General features: G+C 38.5%; 1 protein-coding gene across 1 annotated transcript in view; it reads left to right on the forward strand.

The window, feature by feature from the left end:
- Window positions 1-19,760, forward strand: part of sf3a1 (splicing factor 3a, subunit 1) — a 31,152-nt gene extending 11,392 nt beyond the window's left edge. Inside the window, exons 7-16 of the mRNA XM_080208253.1 lie at window positions 2,735-2,931; window positions 5,302-5,419; window positions 8,402-8,587; window positions 9,349-9,470; window positions 10,034-10,276; window positions 11,234-11,441; window positions 14,880-15,028; window positions 17,734-17,835; window positions 18,296-18,367; window positions 19,256-19,760. Coding sequence (XP_080064379.1) covers window positions 2,735-2,931; window positions 5,302-5,419; window positions 8,402-8,587; window positions 9,349-9,470; window positions 10,034-10,276; window positions 11,234-11,441; window positions 14,880-15,028; window positions 17,734-17,835; window positions 18,296-18,367; window positions 19,256-19,357 — 1,499 coding nt within the window. The 3' untranslated portion in view covers window positions 19,358-19,760. The remainder of the gene's footprint in view (window positions 1-2,734; window positions 2,932-5,301; window positions 5,420-8,401; window positions 8,588-9,348; window positions 9,471-10,033; window positions 10,277-11,233; window positions 11,442-14,879; window positions 15,029-17,733; window positions 17,836-18,295; window positions 18,368-19,255) is intronic.
- Window positions 19,761-22,010: the final 2,250 nt, after the last annotated feature.

The following is a 22,010-nucleotide window of genomic DNA, read 5'->3' on the forward strand; positions in this document are numbered from 1 at the left end:
CAGGAGCAGGAATAGACAGTTCAGCCCTTCGCCTGTTCTGCTATTCAATACGGTCATGACTGATTTCATCTCAACCTCAACTCCATTTTCTGCCAGTTTTCCATAACCCTTCAATGCATAACTAATTAAAAATCTGCCTATCCCTTCAAATTTATTCAATGTCCCGGCATCCACCACACTCTGGGTCGTGAATTTCACAGTTCATGACCCTTTGAGAGACGTAATTTCTCCTCCTCCCTGTTGACATCTCATTCTAGATTGCTTCACAAGAGGAAACATCCCGCCTGCTTTGTCAATCGCCTTTATCATCTTTTATATCTCAGATCTCCTTTCATTATTCTAAACTCTGAGAGTATATGCCTAAACTGCTCAATCTTTCTTCATAAGACAAACCCCTCATCTTTGGAATCAATCTAATGCACCTCTTCTGAACTGCCTTCAATGCAAGTACATCCCTGTTCAAATAAAGGGACTAAAACTGTAAATGTACTCCAGATACATTCTCACTATTGCCTTGTACAATTGCAGCAGTACTTCCCTACTTTTATGCTGTATTTCTTGAGCAATAAATTTTAAAATTCCATTTGCTTTCATTACCCCCATACTAGTTTTCTGCAACTCATGTACAAGGACACCTAGACTCCTCTGCACTGTAGCACTCCGAAGTTTTTCTCCATTTATATAATAAATTGTCTTTCTATTTTTTAAAGCCAAAATGGATAACCTCGTACTTATCCATATTAAATTCCATCTACCCATTTACCTAACCTATCCATATCCATTTGTAATAATTTACAATTCCACCTGTTTTAGTGTCAGTCTGCAGATTTGGCTATAGTACCTTCTATCCCTGCATCTAAGTCATCCTCTAATGTGGAAATGACATTGGAGAATATTATTACACAACTTCAGTTGTGATTGGGATACATTGTCATTTCTGAACCTGTGTGTAGCCTTCAGCACAATCCGTAGCCTCTTCCTCCATTGTCCAGTGTGATGAAACTGCTTCCTCTCCTAACCTAACCAGTATAATTATAGACTATTTGTAGCAATAGGTTCTCGTCACAGTCACCTCAAGAGTCCATTAAATATGCAACCTTAGCCCATTTCTCTTCCTCAGCTACATGTTACCCTGGCTGATATCCAGACATGGGGTCAACTTGCATATGTACATTATTGACACTCAACTCTATGGCCCCTTCATTTTTGGCCTGTTCAGCTCTCATGACCTCAGCTGTTTCAGAGTGGTCATGAAACCCCTCACTACTTTTTCAGCATGTCTTGGATGAATAATGCTTTCTTGCACCTAAAGTTGGGAAGAATCAAACCATCATCTTCAATCCAGACTCAACCTCTCTCTGCTGAACGGTAATTCCAACCTGTCCCTGTCTAAAGTTTACAGTGGGATTATTTGTACCCTGTGTTTCATTACTACTGATTCTCATTACTTTTTGCATTACAAAGATGGCCTACCAACTTCTACTTCCATGATATAATTTGCCATCACTCCTACCTTAACCCACCTATCATTGAAACTATAATTTATGATTTCCTCAATGCTCTTCTAACCAACCTCTGATCTGTACCCCCTATCTACTATATACCGCCTAAACCTGTACTGCCTGTGACTTACCAGCAGCCATTGTTCCTGCCCTCACCAACCTATGTGGCTTCCAGTTCCCCAATACCAATTTAATCTATTTGTTATTATGTTTAAATTATGCCACTGACACATTTTTCCCTGTCTCTAATTCCAGCTATGCCATCCCCACCTCCACTTCCTCGGAACTCTTTTTAGATTTCAGGCCTTTTGTACATGTCCCTTGACTGCACCGATATTGGGCATGTCTTCAGGCACCCAGATGTTATGCTACACGACTCCCTCCCTAAACACTTCTGTTTTCCTCTTTCAAGGCCTTTCTCTTTGAACAAAATTTTGGTCTCCCTTCTGAATTTATTCTTTGACAAGATTTTTTTTTGACTTTTGCCTCTGATGGTTCTTGGGATGGTTTTCTATTTTCTAATAAGTAGCTATTGCAGTGAACATAAATCATGGAATATATTGCAAATATCAGTGTAGTTTGTTTAACAAAAGGCCTATATTTTAATAGAGCTGCTCTATTATGTATTATTTTGGCTTAAGTTCACACCTATGAATCAAGGTTCAAGCCTTGCCCGTATAATCTACAGTAGAAATCAAGTGAAGTATTGAGCGAGTGCTGTGATATCTCTTCAGATGAAACGTTAAACTGAGGCCCCATCTATCATTGGTTTAGGTGATTGTTGAAAATCCAGCACCATTTAAAATAGTAGGAGTTCTAGTGTATATTCTTTTCTCCATCAGAGTCCTTGTCATGCAATAGTAGCTGCCAAATTTGCCTACATAACAATAGTTACTGCATGTCAAGGTAATTTATTGCATGTGATGCTTTTCTTTGGTAACTTTGGATGACTGAATGCTGCTCATCAGAAGTACGCTCTTTTTTTTCTTTTTTCTATATTCTTTCATGGGATGTGGGCATCGTTGGCAAGGCCAACTTTGCCCTTGAACAAATGGCTTGCTAGATCATTTCAGAAAGCAATGCTGTAGGTCTTAAATCATATGTAGTGATACTGATTGAAGAAGGAAATTACATAATGGGAGTGATAGTCTTTAGTTGGGAGAGAGATGGAGGAAAGTAGATAGAGAATAGCAATTAAGTTCATGGGGTAAAATTAACCTTTCTAATTGCAGGGCATTTCCCTCCACCAACTACACCGGAAGAGCTTGGAGCTCGTATTTTGATGCAGGAGAGGTATGAGAAGTTTGGAGAGAGTGAGGAGGTTGAAATGGAGGTGGAATCTGATGATGAAGTTGAAGAGACAGAGGATAAGCCAGAAGAGGCCCCATCACAGTTGGATCAAGATACACAAGTCCAGGATATGGATGAGGTATGATACTAAACATTATTGAGCAAAGATAATTTTTATGATATGGTATTTCCTAGTTGAGTTTCATTGCTTCAGAAGCGGGTAGCTGCCAATCTTGCAAATCCTTTCCAGGCTTACTGACCAAACTATTGAAAATCTAATTGATTACAGATTATAGAATAGGAAATGGTGAGTAGTATGAAAAGCTATTGGTGATGTCAACTGGTAAAGTTGTGAAAAAGAACAGTATTAACTATTATGATGCAAAGTTTTGTTTAGTCTGGTTTTTAAATAAAAGAATATTTGAATAGTGAATTAATTAATAGTGATAACAATTCAACTCTGCTGTACGTTCAAGTTATTAGCAGGTTGTATTGGTCACTGATACTCTCTTTGATTCAAATCTTGACAAGTGAGGCCAGCGTGGTGGCACAGTGATTAGCACTGCTGCCTCAGTGCCAGGGAGCTCGGTTTGAATCCTAGCTTGGGTCGCTGTCTGTGCTGAGTCTCCACGCTTTTCCCATGTCTTCGTAGGTTTCCTTTGGGTGCTCTGGTTTTCTCCCACAGTCCAAAAGATGTGCTGGTTAGGTGCATTGGCTATGCTAAATTCTCCCTCAGTGTACCCAAACAGGCGTTGGAGTGTAGCAACAAGGGATCTTCACAGTAACTTCATTGCAGTGTTAATATAAGTCTATTTGTGACACCAGTAAATAAACTTTAGACAAGCATAAGAAACTAGTCTGACAGGATGAATGTTATATTTTGAAATAAATATTTTTTAAATGAAAACCCGTTATGAGCTTGATGTTGAATTTTACTTGAATCAAACTTTGAAAACCCTTTGAAACTTTAGGTGTGTGATATTTATGGTGTCACAATGAATTCCTGTTACCTTTTTAAAAACATATCGTATAAATCATAGTGTATTTCAAAAGGACTGATTTGATTTTTGTTTTTTTGAAATATACCTTATTTTTGACATTGGTGCCAAGTAAGTGTTTATGTTAATTCGTTGCTCATTGTTCTAAGATATGTTTTAAAACTTCATTTAAGTGGCTTGGTGTTTCAAAATAAACATTAACTACGTGATAGTCCTACAATGTAAGATTCAAAAGCAAGCTAATCCAAGTGCAAAACAAATGTGGGGTTTTGTTTGGCCTGGGTTTTTGATGACCAAATTCATTGTGAGTTTAAAACTTTCCTCACTTGGATGTTTGACTCCATGTCACCTCTGGAGGTGTCACCAAGCAACTTTTTTTTCAAGTGAGATTGCCCAGAGAATGAGACAGCTAACAAAGGGACTGCATTTTTGAATTGTGCCATAAGTGTGATAAAATTATTAGTTCCCTTCAAGGAGAGCTCAGACCTATTATTTCTTGGGATAACTTTAGTTGGCATGATACAATCACATGCATAACTTAAAATAAACAATGTGGCACTTTGTTTTTGTGTATGCATATCATCGTGTAATGAGTTCTTCAGTTTACCTGTGCCACAGGTCAAAGGTCCAAAAGCAGTAGGGAGAATACTGGTGTGGGGCATCAGTGACGATATCCAGAAAGGTATTGCTAGGTATAGAACAAAGAAAAGTACAGCATAGGAATAGGCCCTTCCATCTTCCAAGCCTGTGCTGGTCATGATGCCCTAACTAAACTTAAAACAAAACTTCCGCCTTTGCTCGATCTATCCCTCTATTCCCTCCCTAATGAAATACCCATCCAGATGCCTCTTAAATGTTGATATGTTCCTGCTTCCGTCGCCTCCTCTGACAGCGCATTCCAAGCACCCACCACTCTCTGCGTGAAAAACTTCCTTCACGCATCTCCATTAAACTTTGCCACTTGAACCTGTGCCCCCCCCCTTGTAGTTAACATTTCCATCCTGGGAAAAAGCCTCTGACTATCCACCCTGTCTATGCCTCTCATAATTTTGTAGACCTATATCACGTCTCCCCTCAGCCTCCATCTTTCCAATGAAAACCTTGCTTCATAGTCAATAACCTAAAGACCAGGCAACGTCCTGATGAACCTTCTTTGCACTCTCTCCAAAAGTTCCACGTCCCTCTGGTAACGTGGTGACTGGAACTGCACGCAACACTCCAAATGCAGCCTAACCAAGATTTTATATAGCTGCAACATGATTTCCCACCTCTTGTACTCAGTGTCCCGGCTGATAAAGGCAAGCGTGCCGTATACCTTCTTAATCACCTTGGCCACCTGGATTGCCACTTTTAGGAAACTGTGGACCTGCATGCCCTGATCCCTCAATGGGATCTGTAAGTCTTTGTCCAAAATAGGAGCAAAACAAAAAAACAATGGGGAAAATACTAATGTTCAAGTTTAACTTGCTTTCAATGAGGTATATACATTTACGTATGATTGTTTCTCTTAGGGATCAGATGAAGAAGAAGAAAGTCAGAAAGCTCCACCACCTCCTGATAATCCAATGCCTCCACCACTTCCTCCAACTCCAGACCAGGTTATCATTAGGAAGGACTACGATCCCAAAGGTGAGTCTCAAAAATCTAAGGAAAGTTTTAAGTTACGTATGTGCTTTTGACTGGTCTGAAAATCAGTGATTTATCTGATGTCATTAGGTACATTCAACCTGCATTGTTAGCCTGGAAAATGTTAATGGAATGGCACATGAGACAGAATGTATTTGCTCTACAAAACTGATCATTTTGTTGTCGTATAGTCTGGTTTCTATCATAAAACTATCACTAAATTACTCAATATTTTTCTTGAACTTAGTGCAATTAATATTCATTAATACTCTGTCATTTTTCCTCTTGACTATGTTGTATCATTTCTCCAGTCATTTGATCTGTCTAGCAAAAAATTAAAGTAGAAAAATTGAGAAATCAGTGATTATTAAAATGTGACAGCCCACACAGTAGGAATTCTGATGAGATCACATGTTATGAGTATTTTACTTTACACAATGCTCATTGTAAGTAAGCTACAATTAGAACGCCTCTTAAGTTAGTGCAACTTACTTATGATGAGATATATCCTATTTACTTTAATACCTTCATTCGTATTTTAAATTTTGATCATTTATTCTCATCACCATCAATTCAGGGCTAACTTCTGTCAAATTGACATGGGCCACTGCAATCTTCTTCAAAATTTCAATGATAAATTTGGCAAGGTTGACGAGGAGAGAAATGAATGTAAGCGGCATTTTAAAGCATTCTGTTTGAATGTAGGTATTCAAGACCATTAGCTTATGGCGAATAAGCCCCTGTTGCCGTGGGCAATAAAACCCACTTGGGTTTTGCATACATACATGTATAAAACTGACACCATGCTGGTTTTCTTTTATTGTAAATCTGGAAAGCATGTGTTTTCAATGTTGGAGATCAAAGGATCTGTGTGTGGCAGTGAAGCAGTTCCAGCTGTTCGGTTCTGAAGTTCCTCCAATTTTAGAACAAGGTGCAACATCGCATAAGTGTTTAACCTGGCACTTCTGCCCTCCTCTCCAAATTCAAGCTGGCATTGTTGCCTTTGTATTCCCTCCTCCCCAGTTGTAAGCTTCAACTTTTGCCTCTGCCTGGCCTGAGGCTTCACCTCATTTTGGTACAGCCCTCAGCATTTCCTTCCTCTCTGATTTTTAGCACCTACCTCCTGCTGTCACTCTGATGCTCCAAGTGATTAAATGACAGGACTGTGTATTAAGATATTCCCACAAAATTGGCCTCTGTCCCCTGTTAACAAAACGGACAGGTTAACTGTGTTTGTAAGAGTGAGTCAGAAAATGATAGGTTCAAACACCTTAAATGACTTAACAGTGTAGGCCAATAAAATTGCCGATGAGCCACTGAACAAAACACTTTACATGCGCTTGTGTATTTTATGTGTATATCAAGTAGAACATTCACAATGATCAAAAAACACTTGCACACCCTTTTCATCTGAACCATTTTCCAACATCAAGTACACAAGCATGTATTCTGCAAATGAATATTGAAGTCACTTGGCCAACAGCAGTGATTTTTTTTTAACTGATTAGAAATACAATAAGCCACATTAAAATTCCTAATAAAAATAGAATGCAATGAATGAAGCAGAAAATTCAGCATTTCAACAGGGACAGTGGGTTTGAAAATTTGGCAACGTGTGCAAGAACCAAATTAAATCTGTACAAAAATTTAAAAATCCAATATTTTAATCTTAAAAAGGAGATAGTCGTAGCTACGTATCGTAACCAACAAAAACTGAAGAGAAATTACAGTCCATTATCATCCCATCATGAAAAGCAAACTAAACAAAAAGTTATAGATGGTGCAGCAGTTTCGACTTTATTTTCCTCTCAAGCTGCTCTTGCATTGTTTGAATGGTGTTTTTCTATTTGGTGGAAGCTCCCAGTGGACTTCCAGCTATTGATGCTTGAAAAAAGTTGCTTCCTACTGTTCTGACAACAGTTCCCTTGTCTAACATGACTGGATAGAGTGGCTAAAGATTGGAATTTTGGTTCCACAGAGCCTTGCATTTCTCCACACTGCAATTCCTAATTATCCATATATGAATAGCAGCTAATGTATTGGTTAACATGTCTGCTGTATTGCAGCAGATACTGTCTTTCACGTCTATCTAGGGTCCCATCAAACTCTTCAGGTGATCACCATGGTACTTTTGTGAGAAGAAGCGTGAGTCCTTCCAATGCCCTAACCAACATTTGCTGAAACTAATACCATAAAACAACCCATTCATCTTACTGTGTTGTTGTGAGATCTACTGTTCTAAAAAGTGTTTGTTCTCAAAATTTAGGTGATATTGGCAAGGCTGCATTTATCTTCCATTCCTCGATACCACAAAGGCATCACAAGTCAGTTGTGTTAAATTAGATATAGGCCAGAATAGGCAGGGCTGACAGCTGCCCTTCCCCAAAAGGACATTAGTGAACCACTTGGGTTTTTACAGCAATCCACTTAACCGCATCTGCATTACAGCAGTAATTCACTTCAGAGTAAATAAGTATAGTTGGAAAAGTGTTAAGATGTTCTGTAAGTTCAAAATATTTAATTCATGCAAATCTGTTGTTCAGTTGTGCAGTTGAGATTGTCATCTCGGTTATTTAGGAAGTCCTTATTGTTCAAGGACACAAGCAGTGTTGCTTCTTGAAGTTTATCCTGAATTCAGAGTTTCTATACCATATTGTAGCATATGTATACATATTTTTCTATTTCAGATGCTGGGTAACTTTTAATACTGAATATTTTTTAACATAAGTTTTTTAATGACTCTTTAATGCTCCTGCATCATTCATGTTTTATAGATGCAAAGACGAATATAATGATAATTAGTAGTCTTGTTTCTGACCTGAGCTTGTTGTCTGTACTTTATCTTTAGAAATATGGAGAAATAAATCTACTTAATGTCTTGTAAATTTGTCCTTCAATGTGTATCCATGTCTATATCTTAATTACTCAATTCCTGAATAATTGAAACTAACAATTAAACATATGTTTTCTTTGTATTTCTTTTAGCTTCAAAACCAGTGACTGGTGCACCTGCACCTGATGAATATCTCATCTCTCCAATCACTGGGGAAAAGATTCCTGCCAGCAAAATGCAAGAGCACATGCGTATTGGGCTGTTGGATCCCCGTTGGCTGGAGCAACGTGAACGCTCCATTCGAGAGAAGCAGAGTGAAGATGAAGTGTATGCTCCAGGCAAGTTGTACTAGTGGTCCTATTAGGAAACATTGCCCAAAAGGAGAACTTCATTTCAGTAATAGTTCTGATTTATTCATCAAGATAAAAAGTTGTGTGTTTCATTTCTCAGTGACTGTAATTCTTCTAGGTAATTCCTTTCCCTCGTACACAATTAACAACTGAGTCTACTTCTCATCTGTTGCTATATTGAATATGCTGTTTTAAAATACAAGATTATTTTCAGTTCACATATATTCCTAAAAGTTTTGTCTTGGCACAAATCCAATTTTTCCCCAGGGTCTTCACAAATCACACCTGGTTGAGAGTAACATTTTTCAAACTACCTTACAACTGCCAGTGCTGATCTGTAGCCAGCTAGCAGAGGCTCTGGAGAACCACCTCACCACATCATAGCACAAACTCAGAATTTACACCACAAGCACTTTAATCTATCACTTAATCCCCTTAAAAATAAAAGTGTGTTCTATGGAACAATCAAATATTTTTACACCCTAGCCATTTGTTAATGTGTTCTTTGTTTTAAAATGGCTAACTAATGAGATCATTGAAACTTTAGTTTTGTCTTCCCTGATGCAATAAATTTTGTTCCATTGACTAATTATGGGATGTGCTGTCATCTCCCAGTGTCACTGGAGAAAATTTTATATCGTCAATTCTAAAAACAATTATTTTAATGAAAAGTTCTGTAAGTTTTAAGAATCTTTTACATAATTTTTAGGATGGAACTGCCTTCTAAGTTGAGCTCTTTTCTTCATCAGGTCTGGATATTGAAAGTAGTTTGAAGCAGCTGGCTGAACGACGTACTGATATCTTTGGTGTGGAAGAAACAGCCATCGGTAAGAAGATTGGTGAAGAAGAAATTCAGAAACCAGAGGAGAAGGTATAAACACCCATTGCTAAGAGAACTTTTGATAACTTACTCATTGCTCGAATTGTGTTTTGATGCAGATTTCTTTTTGCTACTTAGCACTGCAATTTCACAAATTAACGTTTAAACCATAAAGTGCACACAAACACCTAGTTGTTTACATATCTAAATCCATCCAGCAACTATCTCTTCCACTGACATAGTAATGATTACTTGGAAATGAGTAAATGTTGTAATTGACTGTCTATACAAGATTTTAGGAATGATGTGTTTTGTTCAAAATACAGTGCTTAATGGAAATTAAATTCTGGAAATTGTTGTGACGGCATAATACAGAATGCCGATAATGGGTGTGGTCTGCTTGTTCAGTATAGGAAAACATTCCGAAATAAAAATAATTGCTTATTGTCTCAGTGAAAGTAGGTGTCTCTAGATTACTAAAAGGAAAGGAAAATCAGCTTTGCTTTAAGTTTAACAAGTATTGCAGACGTGCCATTTATTGGTTGTAAGTATAAAATACATTTTTAAAGGTTAGTAAGTATTAATGATATCAATTAATTTTTCTTGTGACAAAGGTTACTTGGGATGGTCATTCTGGCAGTATGGCACGTACACAACAAGCTGCACAAGCCAACATCACTCTGCAGGAGCAAATTGAAGCCATCCACAAGGCCAAGGGACTGGTTCCAGAGGATGATACCAAAGAGAAAATTGGACCTAGCAAACCTGCTGATTTACCCCAACCTCCTCCTCCTTCATCTGTATCAAATTCTTCAATGAATGCTCCCCCAATCACATCAATGCCCCGCCCACCTTCTGTAAGTCTAACATCTGTTTTGAAAATTGCTACAACAAGCATTTCTGTTTCAGGATTGTTTGGAACAATAATGTATATAAAATTCTTTTCATCTGCTACTGTATACTTGCAAGCAGTTAGCAATGTACATTTAAACCAAATTATTTGTTATTTTCCCTTTCAATATTTCACTGAATCTGTACCATCTTCTGCCTATCATTTATAATTTCAAATACAGGATTGTTTCTGAATCAAGTTTCTATTATAGAACATATACAGTAGTTTACATCATGTAGCCCTTTGACTAAGCAAGAATGTTATTCTTTCCTCTACCAGCTTCAGCAGAGGAAGTTAATGAGAAGGAGTCATTAATAAAGCTATCTGAATTCACTTGTTTTTTTTAATTTTTAATAACATACAGCAGATCTATCACCTAAGCAGAAAATGTTTAACAACAGTTGTTAAAATCCTCTACTCAGCCTCTTCTAATTCCAAAATCAAATGTAATACAATAGTATTGCATGTTTTGTTTTGTAACATTTTAATAACACAGTTAGAAGTTAATCCTACAACACTATAATGCATAGTTGACCTTTGTAGGACATTACACACAGAAGTTAAGACCAGATCGAGATGGTGTTAGAAAGCAAGAGGTAGTTGGATGAGGGCACTCATGTCATTTCTGACCCTGTTTGGAAATTGTTCTTTTGTTTTAAAATCAACGTATGATTTTTAAAATTTATTGTTAAATAGCAAAACACAAGTGCTGCAATACCATTACAAGCAGGGTGCGATTACATCGTGACAAGGTTACAAAGGCATTATTCACTATAAATACAGACATAGAAGTTGAAAATGACAAAAGTTGGCACAGAAGTTATCTTAAAAGTGACAAGAGTTAAGGTTCTGTAGACATGAAGTACATAAGCATGTAATATTTTTATATACACAAAATGCAGTTGTAATTTTTTTTTATCAGATGCCTCCTCCTGTGCGAAATGTTATGTCATCAATGCCGGTTCTCCCCAGGCCACCAATGTCTCCTGTTATTCGATTAGCGCCTGGACCTGTTTTAACAGCTCCTATGCCCCCAATGATCCCTGGACCTCGAATCAACGTAGTACCGATGCCTCCATCAGCACCACCAGTTTTAACACCACGCCCACCACCAATGGTGGTACCTGCAAGTAAACACATTTAAAAGATTTTATAGTTTTCCTTTCTAAATCTGTTTGTGAATGCAAATCCAAGATTTTGTTTCTCAGCTAAAATTTCCAACCAGTGCTTGTTCCCTACATAGATATTTGCATGACAGCATTAGCAGTATGTTTGTCTGAGATGGAAAATTGGTCTTCATTGCATTTCTGCTAAGAATTTTGGACTAGGACAGAATTGGATAAGAAGAGAGATACTTGGTTTTGGAGTAGCAGGAAGGGAAACTAACTAAACTAAAAAGTGGGGCTGAGGGTTAAGTTGCTTGGAAAATTAGGAAGTCAAAATTAAAGGTAGGAATGCAGGTTGGTGATTGGTCTGAGTGTCAACAAAAAACTACAAATAGGGACAGATCATATGAACATTATATTACACCAAGAATGCTTGGAGCATGAGGGATTACTTTTTAGAGCATCACGTTGTGGAATTTACCTGGAACAAGCAATTAGATATGGTTTTATGTAATGAAGAAGGATTAATAAGGATCTTGTGGTTAATGATCCCCCAAAGGGTAGTGACCATAGTATTCTAGAATACTAGATACAGTTTGAGGGAGAATGCAATAGCTCCATAACCAGTGGCTTCCACTTAAGTAAGGTAATTGTAATGGCACGAAGGAGGAGTTGTCTAAAGTGAACTGAGTAAACAAACAAAGAGACAGACAGTTCAGTAGATTGCAGTGGCAGATATTCAGATAACTGGTCCAAAATGTTCAGAAAGCATTTGTCCCAATCAAAAAGAGGGATTTCACAAGAAAGGCAAAATCCATAGTTAACAAAGGATGCAGCAGCAAAAGCCTAAAAAGCTCATAAGGGAAAAGATTAATTTTGAGGGAAAACATGCATGCAGCATAAAAGCAAACAGTGAGTTTCTATGGATATATAAATAGAAAGCAGGAGTTACTAAATGAGGCTGGTGAATTGATAACAGTAAACAAAAAAAGGAGGGTATGCTAATTTTTTGTTTTGCATCAGTCTTCACCATAGAAGGCATTGCAAATATTCCTGAAATATCAGATGGGCTGATTTCAAATAACATGGTAGAACGTACAAAAATCCCAATCTCAAGACATAGAGTACTGGAGAATTCAAGGGGCTAAAGGTGGACAGGTTGCCAGGACCTGATGATCTGCATGCTAGAGTTTGAATTGAAGTGGCTGCAGAGATAGTGGATCCATTGGTTGTAATTTTTCATAACTCACTAAATTTCGCAGGGTACCAAAAGATCGAAAAACAGCCAAAGTGACTCCCTTGTTTAAAAAGGGAGAAAGGCAGAAGGCAGGGAGCTGAAGGCCAGATAGTTTAACATCTATTATTGGCAAGATGCTAAAGTCAATAATCAAAGAGGAGATAGCTAATCATTTGAGAAAGCTGAATATAATCAAACCTAGTCAACATGGTTTTATGCAACTTAAATCATGTTTGGCAAATTTGCTCAAATACTTTGAGGATGTAACAGGGAAAGTCGATAGAGGGGAACCTGTAGATGCTGTGTACTTAAATTTCTAAAAGGCATTTGACAAGGTGCCATGTAAGGGGCTAGTGCGTAAAGGAACAGCCCATGGAATTGAAGTAAGTATGTTAGAATGGATTGAAAACTGGCTATCACATAGAAGACAGAGTTGGCTCTGATGAGGATCATCCGGACTTGAAATGTTGGCTGTGTTCTGTCTCCACAGATGCTGCCAGACCTACTGAGATTTTCCAGCATTTTCTGTTTGTGTTGGAATAAATGAGTTATTTTCAGAGTGGAAAGATGTAACTAGTGGAGTCCGCAGGGATCAGTTCTTGGCCCACATTTCTTCACTATTTATATTAATGATTTGAAGGAAGAGACAGTGTAAGGTTTCCAGATTTGTTGACAATAAAAAGATAGGTGGAATGGGACGTTGTGATGAGAATACTATGATTCTTTAATGAGATACAGATAGATTAGGTGACTGGGCGAAAACCTGGAAAGTGTGAGGTCATGCATTTCGTAGAAGGAATCAAAAGGCAGGTGATAATCTAAATGAAAAGAGACTCTTGATGAGTGAAATACAAAGGGATCTAGGTGATCCAGTGCATGAATCACAAAAAGCTAACAGGCAGGTCCAACAAGTAGTTAAGACAAAACAGCATTTGGCTTTTATTGCAAAGGGTTGGAGTTTAAAAATAGGGAGGTTTTGTTGCAATTGTACAGAGTGTTGGTGAGGCCTCACCTGGAGTACTGCTATAGTTTTGGTTCCTTTTCCTAAAAAAAGATATATTGGAGGGAGCCCAAAGGGGATTCACTAGGCTAATTCTTGGGATGAGAAGGTTTTTCTATCAAGAGAAACTAAATAGTTTGCGTCTGTATGCAGTATTCAAGTTTTATCTCAACCAATTGCATTTATGAAATTGATTTTAGTAAACTGGTGTAGTTGATATGGTTTGATATGAGATGTGACTCCTCAGATAAAGAAGCAGTCCATGTCCAAATGCAGCATGACCTGGATAATATCAACCTGGGGCTGAAGAGTGGCAAATAACATTTGCACTACACAAATTCCAGGCAATGGCCTTCTCCAAAAAGAGAGGACCTAACCATTGCCCCTTAACATTCAGTGGCATTACCATCGCTGAATTCCCCACTATCAACATCCTGGGGGGTTACCATTGACAAGAAACTGAGCTGGACAAACCAAAGAGCAGGTCAGGAATGTGATGGAATACTCCCCGGTTGTCCCTGGATGGGTGCAGCTCTAACAACACTCAAAGAAGCTTCACACCATCCAGGACTAAGCAGCGCTTTCGATTAACACCACATTTACAAACACCCATCACCTCCACCACCAACATTCAGTGGCAGTAGTGTGCGCTACCTACAAGATGCACTTCAGCAATTCACCAAAGATCTTTAGGCAACACCTTCCAAACCCACAGTCGTTTCTATCCAGAAAGACAAGGGCAGCAGATACATGGGAACACCACCACCTGCAAGTTCTACTCCGAGCCATTCACCATCCTGACTTGGAAACATATCACCGCCGTTCCTTCGCAGTTGCTAAGTCAAAATCCTGGAATACCCTCCCCAACAGCACTTTCGGTGTGTCTACACCTCGGGGACTGCAGTGGTTCATGAAGACCACTCACCACCACATTCTTGAGGGCAGCTAGGGATGGGCTGTAAATGCTGACCAAGCCACTGATACCCATATCCCATAAATTTTTTTTAAAAGACATTCTGAGCCTTGGTTGCATGTGACTGTGATTTATAGTCATATAGGGCGCAAAATTGACACAGAGGAGTGTGACGTTTTAATGTGTTCTACAAAATGTGGCCCACATACGTGATTTATTTTTATTCCATCCTGATGTTGGACAGGATATTATGTTTCAGAAGAAGGACTTTGAAGTTGTATTGTAACTCCTTTCTCTCACTGTTGCATTCAGCATTTGTACCTGCACCTCCAGTGGTTCCTGCCCCAATTCCTTCTTCACTTCCTCGTCCTCCACCACCTCTAGAAGATGAGCCAGCAGCCAAAAAGATGAAAAGCGAGGATAATCTTATTCCAGAGGAAGAGTTTCTACGAAGAAGCAAGGTATGTTCTAATGAACATAAATGTTCACGTCAAATTTCAGGACATGTTGGGCAGTGTTCATGAGCTTGCTTGTCTAATCTCAGTCAGTTGCTGGGTGAACTAGCAAGTGTTTTCATTCACCTAACTTGCCACCCGTTAATATTTTTATCAAATTTAGGCTTTTTCCTCACCCCACTTATGGCATTCTCCCTGGGAAGGAACATACTGTACCTGAAAATATTTATGAATCCATAAATTATAATGAATTTAATAATTCTGACTATTAGTTTTAATCAAAGGTTTTATTCAAATTTTAAAATGATTCTTCACACTGTTTAAACAAAAGAACGTAGAACATTTGCTGTACTGTAGGGTGGCACAGTGGTTAGTGCTGCTGCCTTATTGCATCAGACACAAAGGTTTGATTCCAGCCTTGGGTGACTGTCTATATGGATTTTTGCGTGATCTCCCTATTCTTTCTGGGTGTCAGCATGGGTTTATTGGTGATAAATTACAACATGCTACTGTGCAGAGGGAACTGGGGGTCCTTGTGCAAAAACTCAGTTTGCAGGTGCAGCAGGTGATCAAGAAGACAAATGGAATGTTGGCCTTTATCGCGAGGGGGCTGGAATATAAAAGCAGGGAAGTCTTGCTACAGTTGTACAAGGCATTAGTGAGGCCACAACTGGAGTATTGTGTGCAATTTTGGTCCCCTTATTTGCAAAAGGATATATTGGCCTTGGAGGGAGTACAGAGAAGGTTCACCAGGTTGATACTGGAGATGAGGAGGTTAGCCTCTGAGAAGAGATTGAGTAGATTAGGCCTGTACTCGTCGGTGTTTAGAAGGCTGAGGGGTGATCTTATAGAGACATATAAGATAATGAAAGGGCTAGATAGGGTAGAGGCAAAGAGATTCTTTCCACGTAGAAAGGAAACGAGGGCACAGCCTCAAAATAAGGGGGAGTCAGTTTAGAACAGAGTTGAGGAAGAACTTCTCTCAGAGGGTAGTGAATCTCTAGAATTCTCTGCCCATTGAAGCAGTGGAGGCTACCTCATTGAATATATTTAATTCACAGGTAGATAGACTTATAGAAGGCAATATGAACAGGTGGGTAAGTGGAACTGAACCACTTTCAGATCAGCCATGATCTTTTTGAATGCCGGGGCAGGCTCGAGGGGCTAGATGGCCTACTCCTGCTCCTATTTCTTCTGTTTCCTCTGGATGCTCCAGTTTCATCCCACTGTCCTTAGATGTGCGGGTTAGATGGATTGCCCATACTAAATTGCTTTTAGTGTCCAAAGATGTGTAGGTTAGGTGGATTGGAATTTGCAGGGATGGGCCTGAGTGAGATGCTCTTTTGGAGAGTTGGTGGCAGACTCGATGGACTGAATGGCCTCCTTCTGCACTGTAGGGATTCTATTCTATGGCATTCACCCCATCATAAAACTAATCTACTAAGAGATTCTGATCTCTTACTCCCACCTCTCCTGTATCTTGTTCTGTTTCAAGTATTCATCCAATTTTCCATTAAAAGGTATAATTATCTCTATTCTAGCCACTGTCCATGACAAATCATGCCATGCTCCCAACAACACTGTACAAATCAATTTCTTCAAAACTCTTCCATTAGCCACATGATATTATTAAATTGATGATCCTCCTAACTGACTCCTCAATTGAAGGCAGTAGTCTTTTCCTATTTATTCTATCAAAAGCCTTCTTCATTTAAAAAAAGCCTGTGCAGAACCTCCTTTCTATTGCAGTTAAAATAGTCTTGTGTCTCAAATCCCTCTTTCTAACTATAGTTTTAAAGTTTACTTATTTATTAGTCACAAGGCTTGCATTAACACTGCAATGAAGTTACTGTAAAATTACCCTAGTCACCACACTCTGGCACCTGTTCAGGTCAGTGCACCTAACCAGCACGTCTTTAGAATATGGGAGGAAACCACACAGACAGAGGGACAGTGTGCAAACTCCACACAGACAGTCTCCCAAGCCAGGAATCAAACCCAGGTCCCTGGCGCTGTGAGGCAGCTGTGCTAACCACCGTGCCATATGCCGCCCCTCTACCCTCATTCCGGTCAAATTATACTACACACATTCTTTGAATTTCATGTCCTTTTGATATTGAGAAACTGCACACATTACTCTATAACTGGCCTAAGCAGACTTTTGTATAAATTTATTGTTTTCATTTATTTAGCATTTTAAATAGATGTTTAGTACTGTTGGTTTGATGGCTTTATCTACCTGCGTTCTCTTGTTTGGAGATTTATATATTTGAACTGTGTAGGGTTTTTCCATTAAATGTATACTCTTGTTCCTTGGTTTTCCTCCTGTAAAGAAGTTTCTGCTAATGCATTAATGATTCCACTGTTCTGTTACATATGTCTCATAAGAAAATGGCCAAATTGCTTTATTAGCATAAACTAAATGAATATTTACTTTTATGCTTTCAACCAACAGTTTAGTTTCACTTTGGGACTTCCACATATCTTGCATTTTACTTCAAGATTAACTCTTGACAGTCTCGATTCCTGAAAATAATATGAAGAGCACATTGCATGTATACTTTTGGTGCTTTTTTCCTAGTTGGCTGTGTAACACTGTTGCATGCATGATCAGAAACTAACTGTATTTTTAGTACCGTGTATACAATAGTGCATTTTTAGTCAACAAAGCAACTTTGCAACTTCAAATGTAATCAATTATTTTCTTTAAGGGTCCAGTCACGGTCAAGATACAGGTACCTAATATGCAGGATAAGTCTGAATGGAAGCTGAATGGCCAGGTCCTCGTTTTCACTCTTCCTCTAACAGATCAGGTATGGATATGCTGTGAAAATGTAAGATGTGAATTAATAGCAATTTCTTGTAGCAAAAATACATTAAAAAGGCATTGAAAATGGAACAAATGTTAAACCTTCCACATGTTATTTGCTTGGTTGTGCACATTACTATGCTTAGTTACGTGAGCCATTTGGCCCAGCAAATGCATCTTGCTTTCGATTGCCCTATTTTTTTCTAACCGTATGCATACATTGTTTTAATCTTTTCTCTTGTGCAGCTATCCAGCTGTCCAATAAATGAATCTGTGCACCTCAGCTACTCCACCTGGTAGCAAGTACCACATCCTGAATATTTTCTCTGGATGAAAGATGTTCTCCTGTATTCATTATTGTGTTGCTGAATTGGCTTCATAAGTCATTTACATGAACTTTTGATAAAAGTTTTTTGACTTGCAATCAAGTGTTCTTGAGCATATCAGTTTGTTTTTTTTTACAGGTGTCTGTTGTCAAGGTGAAAATTCATGAGGCTACAGGAATGCCTGCTGGTAAACAGAAGCTTCAATATGAGGTACAAATTGCATACATCAATATAGAGCTGTGATTGAGAGAAAACAGTTCTAGTTACATTTATACACATTCTTCTGTTGCTATTAATACTTCTGGAGAGTTTTAGCTTTATATATTTTGTATATAACATTTAGTAATTTATGGTTGTTAGGTAATGAACACTATATATTCATAAATATGTGACTCATAACTAGGGTGGTAGAGAGGGCTTTAAATAATGAGTGGAAGAAATCACGTGAGAGATGATGTGATCAATCAAAGGGAAACACTGAGATAATAGAGAAGGATAGCAAGTTGGATAATGATAATCAGTGTGGCAGGAAGAAACAAACCATGCAAACTTAAGACTGCAATAGCAGATAAGGCCAGAGACTACGAAAATATACAAAGGACAGTTAGAGGTTCTCTATTTGAATGTGCGCCATATTCATAACAAAATGGATGAATTTTAGCACAAATAAAAATAAATATGCATGACTGTTTCAGAGACATGGTTGCAAGGTGATCAAGGAATATTGAAGATTATTTGACATTTCAAAAAGACAGGAAATTAGGAAGAGAATAGCTCTGTTAATTAAGGATGACAGTACAGTAGGAAGTGATGAGTATAATTCAAAAGAGGAAGATGCAGAATCAGTTGGATATAAAATTTGTATAAAATGTTGCCCAACTTTTACATGTATTTCAAGGAATATTAAGTTTTTGTGATTAGTAAATGGAAATGGTTTTTGATGTGTTTTCTAGCAACATGAATTGCTAGAAAATTTGCAGTTTTCCTGGAGTAACTGGTGCTGCTAAGACAGTACAGTTGAAGGTCATGTAACTTCTATCAAATTGAGAAAGAAATGGAATTCAATCTGACTTAATTTTTGTTTTTTTTTTGTTTCAGGGCATCTTTATTAAAGATTCAAACTCTCTGGCCTACTACAATGTGACCAGTGGTTCAGTCATCCACCTTGCCTTCAAAGAACGAGGTGGTCGTAAGAAGTAGCACCTTGCTGCAATTGGAACTGTTTTTACAATTACTTGGGATTGTGATTCAAAACAATAGAATTGTTAATTTTTGAACAGAAATTCAAACCTTCAAGTTTAATTAGAAGAACGTAACTGTGTAGCATATATGAAAATAATTCCATGTACAAGTTAAAACATTTTTAAAAAAAGAAATCTGAAAGTTCAGTATGTTGCAACTTTTAGAACATGTGATTTATTCAGTTTGATAGACTCTGTCATAACGTCTGTGAACGTGTAGAGTTAAACTAAATTTGGAGTTTGACTTCTGGAGGATCTGCATTCATAAAATCCGTTGGCTAAATTATCCTCCTTGCTCCTTATGAGATTATTGCATTGCGTTTAGCTTTCTGTTGAATATTTTAAATAAAATTATATCAATTCTTGTGTGTCTGGATTATAATTTGTAAAGATTAGATCTTTTAAAAATACATTTTTCATCACTATCCTGTGAAGCCATGTTTGACACCTTAAATTCACCCATACAAAGAGACCCATTGTAGAATCCAATTACTTGTTTAATGAACAAAGAACAGTACAGCACAGGAAACAGGCCCTTCGGCCCTCCAAGCCTGTGCCGCGCATTGGTCCAACTAGACCATTCGTTTGTATCCCTCCGTTCCCAGGCTGCTCATGTGACTATCCAGGTAATTCTTAAATGATGCCAGGGTGTCTGCCTCCACCACCCTACTTGGCAGCGCATTCCAGGCCCCCACCATCCTCTGCATAAAAAAATGTCCCTCTGATATCGGAGTTATACCTCGCCCCTCTCACCTTGACCCCGTGACCCCCTCATGATGATCACCTCCAACCTGGGAAAAAGCTTCCCACTATTCACCCAATCTATACCCTTCATAATTTTGTACACCTCTATTAGGTCTCCCCTCATTCTTTGTCTTCCCAGGGAGAACAACCCCAGTCTACCCAATCTCTCCTCATAGTTAAGACCCTTCATACCAGACAACATCCTGGTAAAACCTTCTCTGCACTCTCTCTAAAGCCTCCACATCCTTCTGGTAGTGCAGTGACCAGAATTGGACGCAGTACTCCAAATGTGGCCTAACCAGCGTTCTGCAGTTGTGACATCAGACTCCAGCTTTTATATTCTATACCCTGACCTATAAAGGCAAGCACACCATATGCCTTCTCCACCTGTGCTGCCACCTTCAGGGATTTGTGGACTTGCACATCTAGATCCCTCTGTGTTTCTATACTCTTGATGGCCCTGCCATTTATTGTATAGCCCACCCCTACATTAGTTCTTCCTAAATGAATCACCTTGCATTTTCCTGGATTAAATTCCATCTGCCATTTCTCTGCCCAATTTTCCAGCCTGTCTATATCCTGCTGTATTGTTCAACAATGTTCATAGCTATCTGCAAGTCCAGCTATCTTCGTGTCATCTGCAAACTTGCTGATAACACCAGTTAAACCTTCTTCCAGAACATACATATATATATATATATATATCAAATAGCAGAGGTCCCAGTACAGAGCTCTGCAGAACACCACTGGTCATAGACCTCCAGCTGGAAAAAGACCCTTCGACTGCTACTCTCTGTCTCCTGTAGCCAAGCCAGTTCTCTACCCATCTAGCCACCTCTCCTTGTATCCCATGAGCCTTAACCTTCTTAACCAACCTGCCATGAGGGACTTTGTCAAACACCTTACTGAAATCCATATAGACAACATCCACGGCCCGCCCTTCATCAACCATTTTTGTCACCTCCTCAAAAAACTCCACCAAATTTGTAAAGCTCGACTTCCCTCTTACAAAGCCGTGCTGTCTGTCACTAATGAGATTGTTCAGTTCTAAACGCGCATACATCCTACCTCTAAGAATCCTCTCCAACAACTTCACTACCATGGACGTCAAGCTCACCGGCCTATAATTACCCGGGTTATCCCTGCTACCCTTCTTAAATAATGGTATCACATTCACTATCCTCCAATCCTCAGGGACCTCACCTGTGTCCAGTGAAGAGACAGATTCCAGAGTTCTTGCCTCTGCAACTTTATTTCACAAATTAGTCATTCTGTATGAAAAAGAATTTCCTGTTATCAGTTCTAAAATTACTTTGTAGTTCAAAGTTATGTCCCCCTGGTTTGCTGCACCTTAAATTAAAGTAATAGTCATCTTACAGTCATCAACACTTAAAATGTCTTTCTGTATTACTGTGTGTATTGGTCAAACATTGCTAAACATATGTCATTGCTAAAGGTATCAATTAAAAATGTGCTGTTTATAATATAGTAAATGTGCCAACTATTTTGTGCAGTTCAGTACTTTGTAAAAGCTGATCTTTTAATGGTTGCACTGAATCAACATCTCATTTCATAATATAAACAGGCACCTGTTATAACAACTGAGATATAAATAAAACTAAGACATTGTAGCAGAGGATTAATATAATCTCAGGTTAAACATATCGGTTGATTGAAAATGCCCAAGGTGTCCACTTTCTATCTGCCATCTGTAATTACTATCAGTGTGAATAGCCTTTTTATATACATAATGTTGTCCACTGTTTTGGTCCTCAATTGTATGCAACAACGCTTAAATGCATCTAGGTATCAATCACCCCCCACTGCCAATAAACTAAAAACGGGGGAGAAATAAGTACATTCTGGGT

Source organism: Carcharhinus amblyrhynchos, chromosome 20 (genome assembly GCF_965287045.1).
Source record: "Carcharhinus amblyrhynchos chromosome 20, sCarAmb.v2.hapA, whole genome shotgun sequence".
Lineage (NCBI taxonomy): Eukaryota > Metazoa > Chordata > Chondrichthyes > Carcharhiniformes > Carcharhinidae > Carcharhinus > Carcharhinus amblyrhynchos.